The sequence below is a fragment of the Rhineura floridana genome, chromosome 10 (genome assembly GCF_030035675.1).
Source record: "Rhineura floridana isolate rRhiFlo1 chromosome 10, rRhiFlo1.hap2, whole genome shotgun sequence".
NCBI lineage: Eukaryota > Metazoa > Chordata > Lepidosauria > Squamata > Rhineuridae > Rhineura > Rhineura floridana.
Genome location: NC_084489.1, coordinates 24,922,139 through 24,944,479, shown reverse-complemented (window position 1 = coordinate 24,944,479; position 22,341 = coordinate 24,922,139). Strand labels below are relative to the sequence as shown.

Sequence of the window (22,341 nt, the reverse complement as noted above, 5' to 3'; positions counted from 1 at the left end):
AATCAAGAGGTCATTTTTATTAGCTGGATTTTTTTTTCATTTGTCACACACCATGAATGTTTATACAATGAAGAAAGCCAAACATTGCTAGAAGCAATTGACAAAGATCAACCAATATTTCTGTACCCTCCCTAATACATGTAGCGTTTCTCCATTCTGTTCTGCTTAATTTTACTGCTAATTGTAAAATCGTGTGTCAAGATTGTCACATCTTAAATACAGATAAGTTGCTAGAGGTACATTATATACATATACAGAAAAATACAAGACTAGCTGCTTTCCACAATATTTAATTTATATGCTACGTTGACTATATGCAACTTGTAAAGACAGATTTAAGGGGTACAAGAAACTGTTACTTGTTCTATAATAGTTTGGTCCAATATATTTTAATGTAGTGGTTATTCTCTCCCTCCTTTAACATGACAATGTAACACAACATACAACACATGCACAATCATTCACCTGTGAACAAATGAATAAAAGACAACACTCAAGCTAACATCTGTACACCCAGAGGTTCAACCAACCATACACAACTAAATAAGGCTATGTTACAGCTTATGCAGCATAAATGGTCAACACTGCTGTTCTAAAGTGAGCACCATATATATACATCTGTATATAAAAAACAGGGAATGAAAAACATCTGGGGTTAGTCAAAAGGTGCCATTCCAAGGCTATACATAATGTGTGGAAAGAATATTTACAATACTTGAAAATAAAAAGCTGCAACAGTTTATTGCCAATGCCCTTTATAAACTTTCTCCTACTTTTTATATAGATGCTCTGTTCACTGTCATCTGTGAACTGTTCATACTTCTGGCCCTTTGTAAGATCCCTGCTTAAGAAAATTTCAAGCAAATATGTTCTATGGCTTCGCCTACATGTCTGTTCTCGTTGCTCTCAACTATATATATATATATATCATACTAGTATGATAGGCTGTTTTAAAACTATATTGCAACAATAGCTTAAAAAAACTAAAGCAACAGGTTTCATTCGTAACTTGTTTTGCTTGGGAATTGGAAAAGTATAAAGCCCTCCTAGGCTAGATATTAAAATATGCGGCATGATTTAGACTTGCAGTCTAATCCTGAACATGTTTACTTGGAAGTAAGCATGCTGAATTCAGTGGGATTTACTTCCTTATAAGTATGCCTTAGATTGCATCTTTATTAAAAACTACCACACTAAAAAAGACAACATGAACAAATCATAACCAAACAACAGTTCTTTGGTGCTCTACAGTCTACAATGTAAATGAAATGCATTCTACTTGACCATTTTGCTAGCATTAAGATACTAAACGGCGTAAACTCTCTCAATCAGTGCCTGTCTGGGTTGTTGCTACATAATACCATCAATTCTTACCAGCATTGCTTTGAAGACCCAGTGCACAGAGCATGAAAAAATAACATTCTTGCCTTGCCCAAAACTGGGAATCTGCAATATATTTTATTCTAGATAAAAGTTCACAAAAGTTAGTTCATCTGGTCAAAAGTATCCTTTTGTACATAAAAAATGCCAACACATTTATCTGCTGACATTTCAGTAGCAAGGGGTTAAAAGGGCTAACAGAAGTGAAGAATGTAAAAGGAAATTGATCCATGCAGCTTGTATTATCTGACTTGATTTGGAGAGAGTTATTGAAGGGAATAAAACAAGACAATTTTAAACCTCAAACTAAATTTCAGATTAGAACAATTCCTTTAATTTTGCATTAATTTATTCTATGGCACATTTTGACATCCAAGGAGTGCATTCAGGACGCATAATTTTAATACACTCCAGTTAGGTTCTGATCTGAACAGACCCCTACTCAAATTCCAACAACTTTTTAGCTCACCATAGCTTCACTTAAAAGACCTGGTTTATAGGATTGGATGCAGTGTTGTATTTTGCACCTTTTTTGATATAACCAACATTACACCGAAGTGACAGACACCTATCTCAATTGCCTGTTTGTTTAAAGGGAAATAATGGAAAATAGAAATTGAGATGCTCAATTATATCCTTCAGGTAATCAATACTCTATGAAGCTTCCATCAACATTGGAAACAGGCTGCAAATGCTATGGGGCTGGGTGAAAGATAGACTGAGAAGATGCAAACTTCGTGAAGCCTTTTAATATGCTTATGGCCAGTTAATTTACAGGAACTGGCTTGTTGGAAGAGTTCCCCCAGTCACACAAATTGGTCCATTTTAAATGTCTTGTTCTGTACCCAACAATTCCCATAATAGACTCCAATAGTGAATGTATTTTCTCTTGGATTGTAAAAAAAAGAAAAACTCCAAGCAGATGACTTTATATCTTTCCTTTGTTACATGGTTTTTAAAAGATTGTCTGCATGTACAATATTTCTGGGGGGAAAGCTGCCTTAAAGAGATTTTCAGTCTTGTCCATACCAAAACAAGATCTTCAGCCACCACCTCATGCATATTATAGTTTAAGACAAAGAGATGTGGGATTAAAAATTATAGTTCAAGATTTCTTAAATTTTCAGTGCATCTTTGCTTTGTACAAGCCTTGGAAATCTGAAAGCTCCCAGAAGAGTTTTCAGCATCAAAACATTATTGCTTTGGTTCTGTTGCAAACACACAGAATTATGCCACATCTCACATGGTTTAGGAAACACACAAGATCAGAACAAGATTGGACATTTCACAATGAAACAAAAGCTCTCTCTCTCATTTAAGTGCAGAATGTGAAACTATCAAGTGCTTCATTTACACTGGATTTGGACACAAGCCTTACTGTAATCCAGATTTTCTGTAGTAAAATTATAAATGTAAAAAAGTTACACAAATTCTAGTTTGTTGGGAACAAAAAAATTGGCTAGCAGCATGCATAAAATCATGCATTGTCATATCAAGCAAACTAAATTAAAATGTAATAAATTACTGCTCAAAGCTCATTTTAAAAATATTAAGACAATGACAATGAAGGGTTTCAGTGAAATAAGTATTCACAGCGCAGAAAAGGAAGATTGGTGATGTCAAGTAGAATGGGTTAAGTCTGATTATTGTCAAACAACATGACAGCAAGTAGCTTGACCGGAGGTACACAGCAGTCCCTCCTTTGGGTTTCGTTGAATATTCACAGATATAGTTTTTTCACACAGAGGTAGTTGTAGCACATTATTTTTTAAGTTCTTGCTCTTTATCCGTTCCAATTCATTTGCAGTGTCTGACATTTGATCAGAAAATAATTTTATGCTGCCCAAAGATGAAACTGGATTTACATTCCCCGTAGAAGTTATACACATTTTCCACGTTGATTTCTCCTGCACCTTAACACTAGAAAATGAGATGGTGTTTTGTGGATCAATAATGAATTTAGTGCTACTGTGAATTTGTGAACCTAAGCAGAGGCTCATTAATTTGAGACTTTCAACCAGGTCACCGGCACTTCTTGAAGATAACTGCATTGAATTACCAGATCCAGCACACCTGCGAGTAGAACCTGAATTGTTATTCGTGCTTCCACTAGAACTACTGGAAGGACTTCCACCCCCTTTATTGTTATCACCAGGGCTTGTTTTGTCTACTCCTCCATTTCCATTGCTTGGTTTTCCTTGTCCACTGCCATCTCCCTGATTGCCAGGAGGACCTTCACTACTATCCCGTCTATGCCAGGAGTAAGTAAACCCACTGTCTTTATCTAGACGTCGCCTACTTTCTGAATCATCATCACTTGTTTCTGAGCTACTGCAACTAGACCCCCGACCCTGGCTTTTCCTTCTGTGGTAACGCTTGTGCACAGTGCTTGGTGAAGCAATATTCATTTTTAGCCGGCTAAGTTTGGGGGGTAAGTTCTCATCCATATCAAACTCATCATCAGACTCCCCTTCCTCAAAGATCTGATTGAGGACTGGGGCACTCTTCCGGGAAGTAAGACGATTTGTAACTGAAGGCTTGCGGCGGAGAACAACTTGAGTTGAAAGGGAAACAGGTTTTTTATCTTCTTCATCCTCCTCCTCATCTTCTTCTACCCTAAACAAGCACTTCCGACCACTAGTTGTAGGTTTTAAGCTCACTGAAGGAACAACAGAAAGTGCTGGTCCGGCTAATTCAGGAATGTCCTCCTTCTTTGATGCATCATTAAGTGCCTTATTCCTGTGACCATTAAGAACATTTTCAGCACTGCGAGCTGGAGACTGAGGAACACCTCCATGGGACAGAGGAGAAGCTGTGAGGTCATCGTCCAAGTCTTGGGGGACATCAATTTTTGTTGGCCATGACTGCCTAGAAAGGTGCAAAAAGGAAGAAAAAGAAACATGCAATTAGTAGAAGTTTGAAAAGCAAAGTTTGTAACACTGTATCTATGAAAAATGTAATCGGGAAAAATCAAAATGTAATTTTAAGATCTACTAAGAAGGCAAAGAACTAAATTTGTACATATAGGCTTGGATGCAGTGAACTATCAATTGGTTCTGCACAGCTGAGGCAGCTATGGGCTTAGGTTTCTCTTAAGAAGTGTGACAAGAGCAACTCCCAGTTGTATGGGGAGAGAGAGAGTCGTCTTAGCTGGCTAGGCTGCCACTGACCTGTGCTCATCCTTCTGTCTGCCTGCCTTCTGTGTAAACTGACATGTTTCAGGGAGCTATTCACACCTCTGACTCACCTTCCTGTTTCTCTCTTCTCTGCAGACCACTGGAGGAGAAGGAGCCATGCTCTCTTTGTCTCCTCTCCTCTCGTATGAGGGGCAATGTCCAGGCATGGCCACTGCAGGCTCCAACTAAGTTAGCTAGATAGAAGTAGCACCTTTCCTATCCAGTATCTATTTCTATTAATAAAGTAGTCTTTTCTTAATTTGAAACCAAGTCTAAGCACAAGTAATTTAAAGCACGATAAAAGCTTGCTTTCTCTTAGGTAAAATCACACCCATGTAGCACAGAGTGCTGAGTAAGCTACACTAAGCTAAACTCTGCTAAAACTCGAATTGGTCTAATAGCCATTGGAGAGCCATCATCTTTAACAATAGCACCATCATCACCATCCAGTGGCAAGCCTTGTTTGTAAGATCTTCAAAATGCAAATTGTGATATAGTATAGGAGTCTGCTGTGTAAAGGTAAAAAGCAGAAAATTCTATTAAAGCCTGTCCATACCCAGCCTTTTTCGTTTGTAGCTATCCTGGTAAATGTCTTTTTAAAGGGCAAGATGCAGTTTGTTTAAAACATTTTAACAATTTTCCCTTTGAAGGATATTAATTTCCTAACACTTTTTAAAAAAAAGTATTGAAGTGTCAGTCATGTTATGCTCCTCCCAACTCCTCCCCAGTCTTTAATAAAACATTTTAGGAAATCAACACATAGGAAGTGGCACAGAATACAAAAAAACCCAACTCTTTTAACCGATGTTTATGCAGATATTATTTCCAGGTTTCAGATGAAGCAAGGTTAAGGCAGAGACAGACACTCTTTGCTGTTTTAGATATGTCAGAGAAATAGTAACTTAGGGAGGCAAGGTTAGGCAAACAGACCAAAATTTTTAAAATATTATCCAGAGTAGGTTCTGAAGCCATCATGAACACCAATGAAATTCTCAAGCCTTTCCATGTGCAAGTGGGACCAATTATGCAGTTGTAGGCCTCAATGCCCAAGCCTGGAGGTAGGCAGATCAAAGAAACATCTAGAAATCATAGAAATCAGGCCAAAGCCAAATGTATGCTTTGGAGTTCCAGAGGGAGAATAGTAAGGTGCCCACTAAAAAACCAGGTGGATGGGGGAGAGGGAAAATAATCCTGCTGGTCCTCTGCAAGATCACTTAAAGTGAATAGCAGATATCCCACAGTGTCCTTTGGACACAGAGCGAGAGCCTAGGCATCAGATAACCCTTGAAAATATGTATGTTTGTGCAGCACAGCATTTCTAGTCTAAGCTTCTCTGGTTGTGGTAATCAGAAATTCATGTTTATACCGCATAATTAGCTTTGCAGCAATTTCCCTGTTTTCTCCCAGCATTGCTTTAAATGTATGACATCTAATGTCCTACAGCACTTTTGACTGATCTTCTACTCCTGATGGATTTAAAGAATTTGCTAAAAACTATTTGTCTAATTAGTTTTCTTGCCTGTCAGATTCAAGTGAGGTTTTGCAGAATTTGCTCCATGTCTATTCTAAGCATATTCACTCAGAATGAGTTAAGTCCTATTCAGGTCAACATGACTTAATCCCAAGTGTGCAAAGGACAGCAGCTGCAATCTTGGGGTCAAACCAGATGCAATTTTAAGCACATAAAAATTTTCCATGCTTAGAATTGGCCACATCTCCCCCAGCCCAATATAAATAAAACTCAGATTAGGACAGCAGGACAAGAGTAAATCTTCTTCCCTACAGTTTTCCCTCTGAAAAGTACCACCTCCTGTAGTTATTTGCTCAGAGTGGACAATAACTTTGGAGACACTAATGTTCATCAAGATGATGCATCATGGGAGGGGTGTTGCCCCTCTCTCCTCACAGTCCCTATCTGCTCTCCGCCACCATCACAATAGCATCAAGGAAGAGGTGTAGACGGTCCTAAAACAGAATTTAAGTGCATACTGAAAGTCACATCTACTTTTGATGGTTATTTTCTTCATTTAGACAAGACTTCAATTCCTTAAAATACACCTTCTTCCCTTTCATATACTCCTTGATGGAACTTTTTAAACACAGCGCTATCTTCCTGGACTTGTTTGTGCTTCTTCTCATCTGCAGTATACATTTTATTTTAGCCTCTATTATAAGTGGTTTTAAATAGCCTCATCTTCCTGAAGGGATTTTCCTAATTATACCTTTCAGCTTCTTTAACTATTCTGTTTCTGAAATTAAATACAACTGTGCTGGACTTTCTAGACAGTTTATTTTTTGAACTGCCTACTGCTTTTAAACACAGTGTCCTCAAAGTAGCTTCTAATAATGAAGGTGAAATTTCTATTACCTCTTTGGCTGACTCACTTTTTTGCGTCTCAAGCTCACCATCAGAGTTTTGGTATGGGAGTCAGCATTCAAGCATGCCCGTTTCAGATTTATACCTACAATACTGGGAAGTTCTATGCCACAGTGGTGGAGCACATGCTTTTTCGTGCAAAAAGTTCAAAGTTCAGTCCCCACAATTCCTGGTATGAAGATCTTTAATAGGTAAGGCTTGAAATATCTGTCTGAGATCTTGGTGAGTTCCCTCCACTCAGGCTACACAAAAGTGGGTTAGAGAGACATGTAGCCTGCTAAGACAGCTTTATACTTTCTCTTATTACCATGCACCCGTGTAAACCCACCTTAGGTTTAAGGCTTCTGGCCATTAACAAATGAAAACCAATATATTTTGCTCTCTAAGTGAGGGGTACGTGACCTGTTGTCCTCCAGTCGTCAACTTCCATCAGCCTCAATTAGCATGGGCTGTAGTCAGGGATTATGGGAGTTGCAGCCCAGCAACATCTGGAGGACCACAGGTTCTCTATCCCTAATATAATAGAAATTAAGCATTGGCTTCAAGTTCTCTCTAGCTCTTATTCTTCATAGGAAATTCTGCCTGTTCACTGGCCCTAGCATAGGAAGCAGACTCTGCAACTATAGAAAGCGGTAGCCTCATTCTGTACTATAGGTGCGGCCTGCACAGGGGCAAGCATGAACTCAGATATTCTTCACCTAATGTGGAATCAATGGTAGAAAGGCTAAGAATGGCAACATCAGGACAACAGGGAAAAGGAAAAGGGGCAGTCTATGGCTATGCTGTAGGTGGGCTCCTGCTGGGAGGAAGGACAGGATATAAATAAACTAAATAAACTAAATGAAATAAATAATAATAAAAAAAGATTTAGGTGCTAGCTCCTAACGGGGTTAACAGCCTTCTATAGCAAAATGCCTTCAAAACTACTGACAAAACTGTTCAGAAGCCATAAAGCACACCATGTTTTGACAATGCTATGCCACATTGGTCTTACAATCTATTTACAATTCAAGTTATTTAAAATTGTCAAAAAATATGCCCCCTTTAAAGAATATGAGATAAAATCTCTTAAATTCAGTACAATTTAAATACTTTTAATTCTTACCTAAACTGAGCTTTAATATTGCTTGGGCTTGCTGATCTGGTTTGTATTTCTTTCTCCTGTTTCTCTCTTAGAATCCGCTCTGCTAGTAAGAAGTAGGTAGCAGTGATGTGATTGTATTTGTTAGTTTCCAGAGCCCTTAGGGAAATAAAATTAAAATGGAACACATCATACATCACCCGTTTTCTGAAACAGAACATGTAGCCAACACAACTTAACAATACTCCTCAAAGCAAATACTGAAGAATGCCTGAAAGTAGAAATTAGTGCTTTGACATATTGACAAACTCTTTTGGTTTAAGAACTGGACAGCCTAATGTGGCAAGTCCAATAGTCAAACTAGGATATATTAAGGAAAGCAACCAAAAGCTGAGTAGATTTTCCTGATGTCTATGCTTCAGTAAGTAATCTTTTGCAACTGTTAGATATAACTATATTTCATTTTTGTTTTAGCATATTATCTACAAATGAGTTCTGTTCTATGAGGCTGAGCTCCTGATAGATTTGTGCATTATGTAGTCACATATTCATATGTGACTACAATTGCTAGGATTTGGAATGTCTCCACTCCCTCTTGCTGCAGGGAGAGGCAATGCAACCCTAGGGAAACAAGTCCTGTCGATGCTGACTGAGACTTGATCAAGAGATTGTCTTAAGAGTATCACTCACTATACATGGACTTTCCTCAAATCCTCCCCTATCCTGGTTCATGGTAACATTGCTGCCAGCCAACAGTGTCCAACACCGCACAAGGCGAGAAGCTCAGGACAAAAATAAAATCAATTCATGAACAGGCTATATTATTTTCAAATTTACAAATGTTGTGAGAACATTTCTGTTCTTTTGCCCCAACAGAAAGAAGCTAAAAGCCTACTATCCAATCTGCAAGTAACAATGAGCAAAACTCTGAAAGGCTAAAGAATTTTTTTCTTATCATGCTTGTTCGTATTACTTTTAGAAGCAAAACCAACTTCTGTTTCAGATGGCCTCTTATCAGTTTCTCTACAGACAAGTAACAGCTGGATAAATAGGCCACTGACCAAAGATCTTTGATAGCCAAACTGACATTTGTTCTAATCTGCTTACTCATTAGGCATTAAAGCAGGCTTCTTGGCCAATACAAACTCCTGTTTCAACTGTGTGAATAACATGCACTTGTTAGCTCAATAGCTTCTACACAGAACTTGAACAAACTGTATCCAACAACGTCCCCTTCGCTGTTCAGCAGTTGAACCTACTTAGTAGTTAATTTTTTTGTTACAACAAAACACAAAATTTAAGAACAGCAAGGTTTATACCTAGGGAAGAGCCAAGACAAGACCTCATAAATCACATTTCCCCAACCTGGTGCCTTCCAGATATTTTGGATTCCAGCTCCTATCAGCCTCAGTCAGCATGACCAATGGTCAAGGATGATGGGAGCTGGAGTCCAACAACATCTGGGGAGCTACCACAATCCCAATCTCAATACCCAGATTATGGTGTATAAAGTAGAGACCAGGAGTAAACAAGGTGCATTATACAAGTGAGGATGTCCCACCCTCTGGCCTGCTGACACTTAAGGTGGAGCACATGTTCCATATTCCTCCACCAACACCCCCATCAACTACACAAAACTGTTGATAATGTCACTGCCCAGAGATCTTGGAAAACACAGAGATTATTGGATAAAATATGAATGATAGTGTGCTTATTTTAATTGCTCTTTACACAGGGCCCCTCTTTGAACTCATTTTGACCAGGTTTAGTTACCAATTTCCAACAAGTTATCAAACTTTTGTCATTTGTTTTTTTCGGGTTTTGGGGGGATGAATTGTTTAATTTGTTGTAGGCCACCTTAGTCTTCAAAGAGGCATACAAATACTTTAAATATCTTGTGTCTGCAAATACTTCTTTGAATTCCAGGTACTGAGCCATAAATCAGGGAAAATATGTTGCTTTCCGGCTTTGCTTGTAAACTGGTCAGCAATGGTTATTATTGTTGTTATTGTTATTATTATTAGATTAGATTAATATCCTGCCCTTTCTCCCAGTAGGAGCCCAGGGCGGCAAACAAAAGCACTAAAAACACTCTAAGACATCATAAAAACAAACTTTAATTCCAACCCAGATGCAGACTGGGATAAGGTCTCTCAACAAGCCTGTTAAGTAGAGACCTTCTGTAGGCGCCGAAAAGATAACAGAGATGGCTCCTGTCTAATATTTAAGGGGAGGGAATTCCAAAGGATAGGTGCCACTACATGAAAGGTCTGCTTCCTTTGTTGTGCAGATAAAATGGTATCTGCAGGAGGCCCTCACTTGCAGAGCATAGTGACCAACTGAGTATGTAATGGGTAAGATTATCTTAAAGGTACACAGGTCCTAAGCTGTATAGGGCTTTGTACACCAAAAGCAGCACCTTGAGCTTAGCTCAGTAGCTAATAGGCAGCCAGTGCAATTCATTCAGCAGCAGGGTGACATGTTGGCAATACCCTGCCCCAGTGAGCAGTCTTGCTGCCACATTTTGCACCAGCTGCAGCTTCCGGACCAACCTCAAGGGCAGCCCCACATAGAGCGCATTACAGTTATTCAGTCTGGAGGTTACCAGTACATGGACAACAGTGGTCAAACCAGTGGTTGGAAACAAAACGTTGGGCTAAAGGGACATGAGCCTGATCCAGCAAGCTTTTCTTATGTTCTATACAGAAAATCACTATCTAGTAACAAAATTGTAATTGAAATACTGAAATACAAAAACTATATAAAATGGTAGCTTACTCTACTATGGTATCCCGGTCTGCAATGTCTCCAAGAACCATTCGCTGTATGATGCTGTTGTGCTCTTCCTCTGACAGATTTTTGTATGACACTAATGGAATATTGTACTTTGTTGCAGGTGATGGATCAACTCCTTGTAGCCAGGGATGGTTTTCAATTTCTTCCAAAGATGCCCTTCGTTTTGGGTCTCTTTGCAACATTCGAGTAATTAAACTAGGGACAAAATAACAGCTCTATAAGCATATTAGCATTGCCACATTAGGGAGTATTCCCCAAACCTTTTTTGGGGGAGGGGGCACAATGTCTCTCCTGATGTCCGGGGACAGACAATGAGGACAGATATCCAAGGGACATCATCACTCAAGCTTTAAAAGTAAGCTTCTGCACCAGCCTGCAAATGAATTTGAGAGTATGGATGCTTTTTTATTTAGATGGGAAGCTAGCATATTTACCTACTAGAACGTGGTTTTGATTTGCCCCTTAGTGCCTCTCTTGGCATTCCTTGCACATATGTATTACAAATAGCAGCACAGGAAAAAGTTAATTAAATACAATGCATACAGTAAGGGACAACACAACATTAAAATCTGCATCAGAGGGACTGATGCAGACATACCCTTACAAAAACTAGTTATCCTTGCATTAGTTTCCACTCATTAGTTTTTTCAAACCAGTCTTCAAAAATTGCATAGCTGCAGTGGAACTAACCCTGCAAATGTTAAGTCATAAAAGCAATTAGAATTATTAAAACCAGAATTGCAATTAAAAAGTAAATTAAATCTTTCAATTCAAACGAATTTCACAGTTTGTATTTAGCAGTCTTGGGTTCTTAAACTGTCTTCTGTTTCATTAACAACAAAATCTTACTTTATAACAAGCTATGTGAATCTAGAAAATAGCTCAATAAAAATGTTTACAGGGTTTCTGGTTTCCAGTCACCAAGGAATTCTTGGACTAACAGCAACCAAATTCTGATGACAGGAGGAAGACTGAGCCATCTCATTCTGGCCTTGAGCAATCAAAATGATAAAAGGGAGAAAAGCATTCCTTTAGTTTTAAAAAAAATCCTAATCTGTACATAGGCTTAGCATTCATCACACTGATGAAGCAGACATCAAGTTAATATCCCATTTGGACCTCTGTAGAGGATCAATATACAAGCAGTTATTTAATGAACAGGATAAAGGGTGATGTTTAATGAAGCAAACCCTTTCAAGAATGAAGACGGAGTATATTTTATGTTTTATTATTTAATTAATTTATATTCTGCCTTTCCTCTAAGGATTTTAAGGTAGCATATATGGTATATATGTCGTGATGTGATTATCACAACAACCCTGTGAGATAAGCTAGGTTGAAATAATAGTGATTGGCCATAGTCCTCAAATGAGATTCATGGCTGAGTAGGCATTTTAACTGGGGACTCCTCCATCCTAATCACTGCATCACACTGCTTCTGTACTGAATTGCTAGCATTGTTATTTTAATTACTAGTATTATTATTTCAATTTCAGAGCATTTACAATATTATACATACTCTTTACATTCTTTGGATACACGTGATGGCACTGTGTATTTACAGTCCATGATCATTGTCAAAGTTTCACTATCATTTGCTTCTTGGAATGGTGGTTGTCCACAAACCAACATGTAAAGGATAACTCCCAGGCTCCATATATCTGTAAAAAAATACAAAATAAATTACTGTACTTTCAAAAAACTGATCACAACTGGCACAGGGTAAAAGGTTTACTGTGATAGTAAATCTGAACCAACATTTTAATTATTTAGAATTGAGGAGCTACTGCTACAATGTCTTCTACACAGAAAGATGTAAGGCAGCTTCAGATGTTCACTGAAAAAAATAGTGGAAGTTTGAAGATTTGACTAAACTCTACTCCCATATGAACTAAAATGTGATTACCTTGGTGGTGTAGATTTTATGATGAAATAGAGCCCCTATCTGAACAAATTGCTCACCTTTGTTTATATATAAGCACCTCTTTACTGTATCCTACAACACACTAACCTAAAAAAAATCAACTGTTGGTTGAAAACAAGATTTGTGGAAAACTGTGTTGAAGTACTTTATGGGAATGCTGTGGACGTAATATATCTCAACTTCAGCAAAGCTTTTGACAAAGTGCCCCATGATATTCTGATTAGCAAGCTAGCTAAATGTGGGTTGGATGGAACAACTATCAGGTGGATCCACAGTTGGCTCCAGAATCATACTCAAAGAGCGCTTATCAAAGGTTCCTTCTCAAACTGGGCGGAAGTAACAAGTGGGGTACCACAGGACTCTGTCCTGGGCCCAGTGCTCTTCAACATTTTTATTAATGACTTGGATGAGGAGGTACAGAGGGTGCTTATCAAATTTGCAAATGATACAAAATTGGGGGAAACAGCTAATACCGTGGAAGACAGAAACAAAATTCAAAGGCACCTTGATAGGCTGGAGCATTGGGCTGAAAACAACAGAAATTCAACAGGGATAAATGCAAAGTTCTACACTTAGGAAAAAGAAACCAAATGCACAGTTAATAATAATAATAATAATAATAACAACAACAACAACAACAACAACAAGAAGATGGGGGATACTGGCTCAGCAATACGACATGTGAGAAGGATCTTAGAATTGTCATTGATCACAAGCTGAATATGAGCAAACAGTACAATGTGGCTGCAAATAAGGCAAATGCTATATTAGGCTACATTAACAGAAGTATAATTTCCAAATTGTGTGAAGTATTAGTTCCCCTGTATTCAGCACTGGTTAGGCCTCATCTTGAGTACTGCGTCCAGTTCTGGCCCCACACTTCAAGAAGGATGCAGACAAATTGGAACAGGTTTAGAGGAAGGCAACAAGGATGATCAGGGGACTGGAAACAAAGCCCTATGAGGAGAGACTGAAAGAACTGGGCATGTTTAGCCTGGAGAAGAGCAGACTGAGGGGAGATATGATAGCATTCTTCAAGTACATGAAAGGTTGTCACACAGAGGAGGGCCGAGATCTCTTCTCGATCATCCCAGAGTGCAGGACACGGAATAATGGGCTCAAGTTGCAGGAAGCCAGATTTTGACAGAACACCAGGAAAAACGTCCTGTTAGAGCTATACAACAATGGAACCAAGTACCTAGAGAGGTGGTGGGCTCTCCGACACTGGAGGCATTCAAAAGGCAGCTGGACAGCCATCTGTTGGGAATGCTTTCATTTGGATTCCTGCATTGAGCAGCGGGTTGGACTTATAGGCCCCTTCCAACTCTACTATTCTATGATTCTATGAATAAACAGCTGGAGAATGATCACAATTTTACAATATTAATTTAAGAGCAAAAATTGTACAAGAATGAGAAAACAATAGGAGGAAATGCAAACAACTTTGTTTACACATCTGTTGCTAGCCAAGGCCAAAGTAGGCAGTTTTGTTTCTAAGTACCTTGCCATTCTCCCTGGGAGTTTTGATGCTCATATTAAGAACGCCCAACATTAGATGTGAGTTGTTGTTTTTAGATTTTCTATTTGTTGCTACCATATGTAAATGGCTTGGCAGCTATCTTCACAAAAAATCTAGACCAGTATCAAGGTAAAAATCCCTGCTAGCAAGAATCAACATTTGCTTCCCTAAAAATGGATGCAGAATTGTATAAAATATGTTTAGGAAGAGGATCTAAATGAGAGCTACATACGGACAGTCAGTGATTTAAAAAAGTAAATTTGGTATCTTAAAAATAAGATGTTGTTCTTAAGGACTACTAGGCTACACAAATTGTGACAGACACACAATAAGAATGTGGGATTCTATTTGTTATTTCATGTGTTTTTGGTCTGCACCTGTGTACCTTTAATGCTACTGAAAAAATCTGATTGAGAAAGAGCTGTTTGAGTAGGATTCTCAGAACCATGACAACCAGGCAGTGTATATGCAACTTCCTTACATAACATCAAGTCACTGCCATGGAAACCAAGCTACGTCACTGACTGCCCCTGCCATGCTCGTCTCAAATCTAGTTAGTAGAGAAAACCAAGGCTTGGCTTGTATTTAGATGTACAGGCAGCAAAAAAGGATTGTCAATGTCTTCACAAAATAAAACTTCAAACAAAAAGACCTAGTTATATATCCCATGATCAAGGCCTAAATCATTCAGAAATTGCTCTTTGTGGAACCAAATTGTTATCTTTTACAGAAGCTGACAATCACATAGTGGTTCTATGATATTTTGAAACAGATACAGTATCACAGCAGATGCTAACCTTCTCAATTTCTACATCTCTAAAACTAAAGATACGAAAATGCCTGCACCCCCCTAAAAATAGTAATCATATTATCCCCATCAGTAACAGCTATGTTTTGGGCTAGATATTATTTAAATTGATTCCAAAAGAATTTTTCCCAGCACAGAGGAATACACCTGAAAAGTGTTTTAATGATATGATAATCCACAGGGATTTTGTTTGAAAGAGACCAGTAAATAAAGCAACACATTCATACTATTGTTCAAGGATCTTTCCTGTAAATCCATATGAATAATGAGAAATGAGAAAAATTCTCTACAGAATAAGGAGTATATCCACATCAGCTATATTATTTAGGATTGGTCTTGCAACAACTAGCGCAGTTGGTAACTCATCCCAGTAGACAATCACTATTAGTATTCCTGCTTCACATGTAATAATTCCCCATCCTACACCATAACAAAATGAGTACTTCATTTAAAAGGTAGTAGTGTCAAAGGATTATTTTATCAACTTCCAATTATGAACTATGGTGCTTGATGTTAGCAAGTGTGAGACTGAATACTATGAAATTATTTCTTCAAGACAATGTGAGGTTTTTTTATACAATCTTGTCAGTCCAAGTTGAATGGAAATGGACTGCCTTCAAGTCGATCCCGACTTATGGCAACCCTATGAGTAGGGTGTTCATGGTAAGTGGTATTCAGAGGGGGTTTACCATTGCCTCCCTCTGAGGCTAGTCCTCCCCAGCTGGCTAGGGCCTGCTCAGCTTGCCACAGCTGCACAAGCCAGCCCCTTCCTTGTCCACAACTACCAGCTGGGGGGCAACTGGGCTCCTTGGGACTATGCAGCTTGCCCACGGCTGCACAGATGGCAGGGCACATAACCACTGAGCCACTCACTGTGGGGGTGATCTTAGCTGGCCTTTGACACCCAGGAGACACGAGTGGGGATTTGAACTTACAGACTGTGGACTCCCAGCCAGGCTCTCCTCCCCACTGTGCTATACCAGCTTTTTCAGCCCAAGTTAGCTATCCTATTAATAGAGAGGGAAATACTCTTGACTTCTCCCATTATGTCTAACCTTCATCCTGACTTTTGGATCCCCCAGGTGCACTTTTCATTGTATAATTTACACATAAGTAGACCTACAGGGGGGTGCTTCTGAGGCATTGTCACAAACTGTCACCTGTACAATATTTCCAAATTTCAGCCAGTTACTACTTACTGTTTCCCTTTTGGAAACAAAAAACCACTGGGGTCCAAAACTACCTGGGGGGAAAATTCTGCCTTTTATTGTGTAATTTACAAATGCGTAGACCTGCAGAGTTATCCTTCTAGGACGTTGTCACAAGCTGTCACCCATACAACATCCCCAAATTTTAGCCAGTCACTTAACGTTTTCCTTCTGAATGTAAAAAAACCCCACTGGGGTCCAAAAATACCACAGTCTACTCAATATGCATGGAAAAGGAGCCAACATATATTGCTCAGAAAAATTCTACATCCTCTAAATAAGCGTTTTTTGGCTAAAGTAAACTTGTGTTGACAAAAAAAGGGGTGTCTCTCGGGTACAAAGTGACCCATTCCTTCCAATGCAATCTCATTGGGGTCCAAATATACCTCCAAGTCAGGCAAGTGTGATTTTTTTTAACTGTAAGGATGAAGGTTAACTGCAACTGTAGCTTAATGAAAGCAGCAGAAACAGAAAACTATCAATCAGTCTCAACAGTTACAGCTATACTTTTAGGCAAGATCATTCCCTCAGTTTACCCCACCCTAACAATCCTTTGTGCCTGTGTTCTTACCATTTCCTGCCCCTTCCCTTTCTGGTTTGGAGGATGACAGTTGCCATAGAGGATTTCCTGTCTGAGCTGTTGCTGCAGAGTGCTTGGCCTACAAACTAAGGTCTAGCATTATGCACTGATGACAGTGCAGGGACAGTTAAGGAAATGAATAGCACTAGACAAGCCACACACAAGGACGAGGTGACGAGAAATCCAAGGTGTCATCACAACAATGTGATGCTGACAGGAAATAAAGCACAATAGTCATATGAATTTGGAGAGGAATGAACCAATTTTAGACTGAATAAAGAAACATCTGTCTCTTAACTTATATTTCATTCCCTTCTCTGTTGCCAAAGCAACACAACTGAATTTATAGTTGGCCCACCAAAATTCATACTATATGACTTGAACGATCACTTCAAATCAATATGGAGCTTGGGGCCAGCTTTCTTATTTCTTTCATATTTGAATATTCTATGCACTCATTGTGCAGTTGGACGCATGTAATATCCACAATTTCTCTGGAACTCCTGAATGAAGTTATTATAATTTAAGGCAACAATTGGATTGAATCAGATGCTTGATATCAAAGGTTGCACAGCAATTTTTTTCAATTGACCTCTGAAGGAAAGCTGGAAGGAGCTGGGGAGCATCCCTATTCAGAATGAATTATTTATTTATTTGGTTTATATCCCGTCCTTCCTCCCAGGGTGGCAAACAAAAGCACTAAAAACACTTTAACACATCATAAAAACAGACCCTAGAATATATTGAAACAAAACATCTATAAAAACATTTTTTAAAAGCTTTTAAAAATATTTTAAAAAAAGGTTTAAAAACATTTAAAAAAATAATCCCAAGGGAATGAAAATGATTCTGACCATCCAAATGGGAAACTAGGAGGTCATGTACAGCAGGGCATGATAGCCAGTCAAAATGGCCAAAGAGAAAATTCACATGTCAGAGACACTTGACAGGGACACCATGTATAAGTGTTTATATGCAAATACTAGAAGCCTCCAAACCAAGATGGAGGATCTGAAGTACTTTTAAAAGGAGGACACAGATATAGCAGACATAACACCTGGGAGAATGGAGGCAACCAGTGTGATTTGGTTACCTCTGGATACAAACTCTACAGAAAGGCCAGAGTCACTGACTATGTGTTCTTGGAAAACAAACTATAAATCTCAAATGGGGCAGACTCCTCCAAAAAATGGCTGTGGATGGCAATACCAGGCTCCAAAAGTAATTTAACACTGGAGACACATCAATGCTCCCTTGACCAAATGCTCAGGGTGACACTGAGATGAAAAATGAAAATCAAGGAAACATCCAAGGGAGGTTTTCTAGTAATGGGAGACTTTTCAATTCATCACACAGAATGGGTAAATGCATATTCAGTTAACAAAAAGAATATACAATTTTTAGATACCCTAACAACTGTGCCTTAAAACAGCTGATCATGGAACCCAACAGAGAAGAAACCTTAAGTGATGTCCAGAACCTGGTGCAAGATCAAGCACTGCTTCACCGGAAACAGCAACAACCACAGTGCTATCAAATTTAACATGTGTAAGCAGACAATTGCTCTCAGCTGTTTTTGGTACAATTGACCATGGTATCCTTCTGAGCCAATTTAGCGAGGTGGGTATAGGAGGCACTGTTTTACAATGGTTCCGATCCAGTCTCCAGGATTGGTTTCAGAGAATAGCACTGAGGTGATTATCTTTTGGTTCCCTGTCAGCTGTGCCGCAGTGTACCATCTTGTCCCCAATGCTGTTTAACATCTATGTGAAGCCACTGGGAGCAGTCATTAGGAGATTTGTGGCAAGGTGTCATTAGTATACTGATGACACCTAGCTCTATTTCTCTGTAACACCTAAATCAGAAGAGGCCATGCAAGCCCTGGACCAGTGCCTGGACTAGGTAGTAGGCTGGATGAGTGCCAAAATACTGGCTCTGAATTCTGGCAAGATGGAGGCACTGTAGGTGGGCGATTCCCAAGGCCAGATAATTGGTCAACTGCCTGCTTTGGATGGGGTCATACTCTCCCTGAAAGAGCAGTTTCATAGTTTGGAGGTGCTCCTAGATCTACCTCAGTCACTATTGGCCCAGATAACCACAGTGGCTAGAAGTGCCTTTTACCAGTTTTGGCTGGTGAGACAATTGTGGCCCTTTCTGGACCAGGATAGCCCAATCACTGTCATCCAAGCACTGGTTACCTGCAGGCTAGATTACTGCAATGCGTTCTATGTGTGGTTGCACTGGTTGCAGCTGCTAAGTTGCAGCTGTTGTAAAATGCAGAGGCTCAACTGCTCACTGGGACAGAATATTACCAATAAATTACCCTGCTACTGAAAGAATTGCACTGACTGTCAATTAGCTACCAGGCCAAGTTCAAGGTGCTGGTTCTGGTGTACAAAGCCTATATAACTTGAGACCAACACAGCGAAAATATTGTTCCACTCCTTATATACTTAGTTAATCACTGCACTCTGCAGGTAAGGGCCTCCTGCAGATGACATTTCATCAGAAGGTCTGTTCTGCACAATATAGGAATCAGGCCTTCTGTACTGGAATTGTTTTAAGATGTTTTTATTGCTTGTTGTTTACTGCCCTGGGCTTCTTTGGGAGGACAGGAAGGATATAAATTTAATAAATAATCACCATCATCATGGAAGATGTAAGGCAGATACCTTTACCTGGACTGATTTTTTCCCCAAGAAGGGAATCTAAAGAACTGAGGCAAATAGCGGTGAGAAGAGATGAAGTCCTAGGCCTAAAAGAACTCAAATATGAAATTGCTGGTCTTCTAACAATATGTAATTTGTCTTTAAGATTGGCCTTTGTACCAGAGGATTGGAAAGCATCCAATGCAACACAGATTTTTAAAAGGGGATTCAGAAAGTTACAGATCAGTTAGCTTAACATCTGTATTATATAAATTGGTGGCAATCATTACTAAATATAAAATTACCAAAAATACAGACAACAAAGTCTTGAAGAAAATTTAACATGGCTTCTGTTGGGCTGTGACCCATGGGCATTACTGTCTCTAGTTGTTTTCCATAAAGCCTGCAAGTTTGCAGAAGTAACTGTTATCTCTTGGCCTGAGAGTGAGCAGACATCCAAGGCCAGCGGTTGTCATGGTAACGTGAGATAGCAACTGGGAAAGTTCTAACAGAGTCTGCAAGTTGTGTCTTCTGAATATTGCCTCTGAACTGTGAGGCTGGTCTTCTGCATATTGCCTCTGACCTGAGAGGTAGTCTTCTGAATATTGCCTCTGAACTGAGAGGTTCTCTTCTGTGTTTACCTTTGAAGAGAGATGTACCAGAAGGGGGGTGACTGAAGAAACTTTACATGTATTATACTCTTAAGCCTTTGGCCATAATGTCTTAATAAAGACTCTTAACATGCTCTAATGCTCTGAAGAAGTATCTTGCTCAACTTAACTCCAACGTAATGTATGCTGTTTCACGCAACACCGCACACACGTCAACAGCTTCTGCATAGGGAATCTGTGTCTCACTAACCTTTTAAAGTTCCTTAAGAGTTTTAATAAACAGGTAGATAGGGATGATCCAGCAGACCCTGCATATTTGGACTTTCAAAAAGCTTTTCATTAAGTCTTTCACCAATGGCTCCTCAGCAAATGTAGCAATCACAAGATAAGAGGAGAGGCCATCTTATAGGTGCTGATCAGATGGAGGTGCTGTGGATGGGTGTTTCTTGTGTCCAGGAATTAGGTGTATGACCTGTCTAGGAGGGAGTTGTAGTCCCTATGAAGGAACAGCTTCACAGTCTAGGCATATTCCTAGATTCCAACTTGTCCTTGGAGTCTCAAGTGGCTTTTGTGGCTGGGAGTGCTTATGGCCAGTTTAGGTTGATTCACCAGCTATGGTTGTTCCTGGACCAGGATACCCTGGCCTCAGTTGTTCATGTTCAATTAACTTTCCACTTGGACTATTGAGTTGTCCATGTTAAGGTAACTTTCCACTTGGACTATTGTAATGCACTCTACATGTGGCCACCCTTGATTAGATATGGTCTGGAAGGTGGAGCTAGTGCAGAATGTGGCTGTTGGGTTGGTAAGTGGGGCAGCCTGATGGGACCATGTCACTGGTCCAGAAAGCTCTGCACTGGCTGCCAGTAAGCTACCAAACCAAATTCAAGATGGTAGTACTAGCAAACAAAGCCCTAAACAGTTTGGGACCAAAGTACCTAAAGGAGCGACTTCCCCCAATATCAACCATCTCAACCCTATGACGGGCACGGAAGGTCCTGTTGGTGGCGTTGTCTCTGGCTGCTGTCTGGTTGATGACCTGTGACAGGGTCTTCTTGGTGGTGGCTCCGCATATATGAAGCATCCTCCCTGGTGAGGTGTACCTGACTCCCTCATTATTTACTTCCAGGAGAAATTGTAAAATATTCCAGTTTACCCAAGCATTTGAAGGCTGAGAGATACTGAACATGGCAACCATGAAAATAATGAGTAGTAATTGCTTTTAAATATTTTTAGATGCTCTAAATGTTTTAGATGCTTTTTACTTGTTTCACATATTTTAAATATGGTTTTATTTTATTTTAAATTATATTGTTTTAACATTTTGCTGTTTGCTGCCCTGGACTCCTTTGGGAGGAAGGGCAGGATAAAAATTTAATACATAATGATAATTAATAAGCTATGAAATTTAGTAGCACAAGAGGTGGCAATGGTCAACAGGATAAAACAAATTCATGGAGGATAAGACTACTAGTCAGGATGGCTATTTGCTATCACCAGGATCAGAGGCAGCATGCCTCTGGATACCAATTGCTGGGAATCGCAAGGTGGGGATAGACCTGTTGCACTCTGGTCCTCCTTGTGGGCTTCCCATAAGCATCTGATTGGCCACTGTGTGAAACAATGCTGGACTAGATAAACCTTTAGTCTAATTCAGCAGGGCTCATATGGTTCCTTCCTTCCTAGCATATAATCAGTGTCTATTTTCAAGGAAAATCAACAGAATTCACCTTAGCCTCTTTCTCACAAATACTGCATTCATTGGCTTGCAAAGCATTATACCAACCTCTATCTCAAAAATGCACACCATGCAACCATAGGCACATAGAGGACTGGGGAAATTTGGGAAAACCCAACCAATCAATGCCTGTTGTTTTGTTGAGGAATAGATTGCCTACTGTTGCCATGATTCTACTTATTTTATACAGCCCACTGAGCTCCAAAGAGCTCATAGTGGCATACATGGTTCTTTCCCACCCACCATTTCATCCTCACAACCACTGTATAAGGAGGCTGAGAATATGACTGGTTTGACAAAGTTACCCAAGTGAGCTTCATGGCTGAGTAGGATTGAACCCAAGTCTCTCCATTTCTAATGCAACCATCTAAATCTAATTACTGCACTATGCTGGCTAGCGATGCAAACATAGCAGCTGCTAGGATTATACCACTACAAACTGTCTCCTGAGGATCCCTTGATGCTCAGAAGAGACTTTGATGGGCACACATGGAA

The 22,341-nt window shown here is 39.5% G+C and overlaps 1 protein-coding gene across 4 annotated transcripts in view; it reads right to left on the bottom strand.

Annotated features, from left to right (window-relative positions):
- Nucleotides 1-22,341, bottom strand: part of SNRK (SNF related kinase) — a 37,138-nt gene continuing 14,797 nt past the window's right edge. For all 4 annotated transcript variants that reach the window (XM_061585992.1, XM_061585994.1, XM_061585993.1 and 1 more), the window contains 4 exons: nucleotides 12,330-12,471; nucleotides 10,793-11,005; nucleotides 8,039-8,173; nucleotides 1-4,248 (listed from right to left, as the gene is read on the bottom strand). In XM_061585992.1, the coding sequence (XP_061441976.1) occupies nucleotides 3,030-4,248; nucleotides 8,039-8,173; nucleotides 10,793-11,005; nucleotides 12,330-12,471 (1,709 nt within the window). In that variant the 3' untranslated portion in view covers nucleotides 1-3,029. The remainder of the gene's footprint in view (nucleotides 4,249-8,038; nucleotides 8,174-10,792; nucleotides 11,006-12,329; nucleotides 12,472-22,341) is intronic.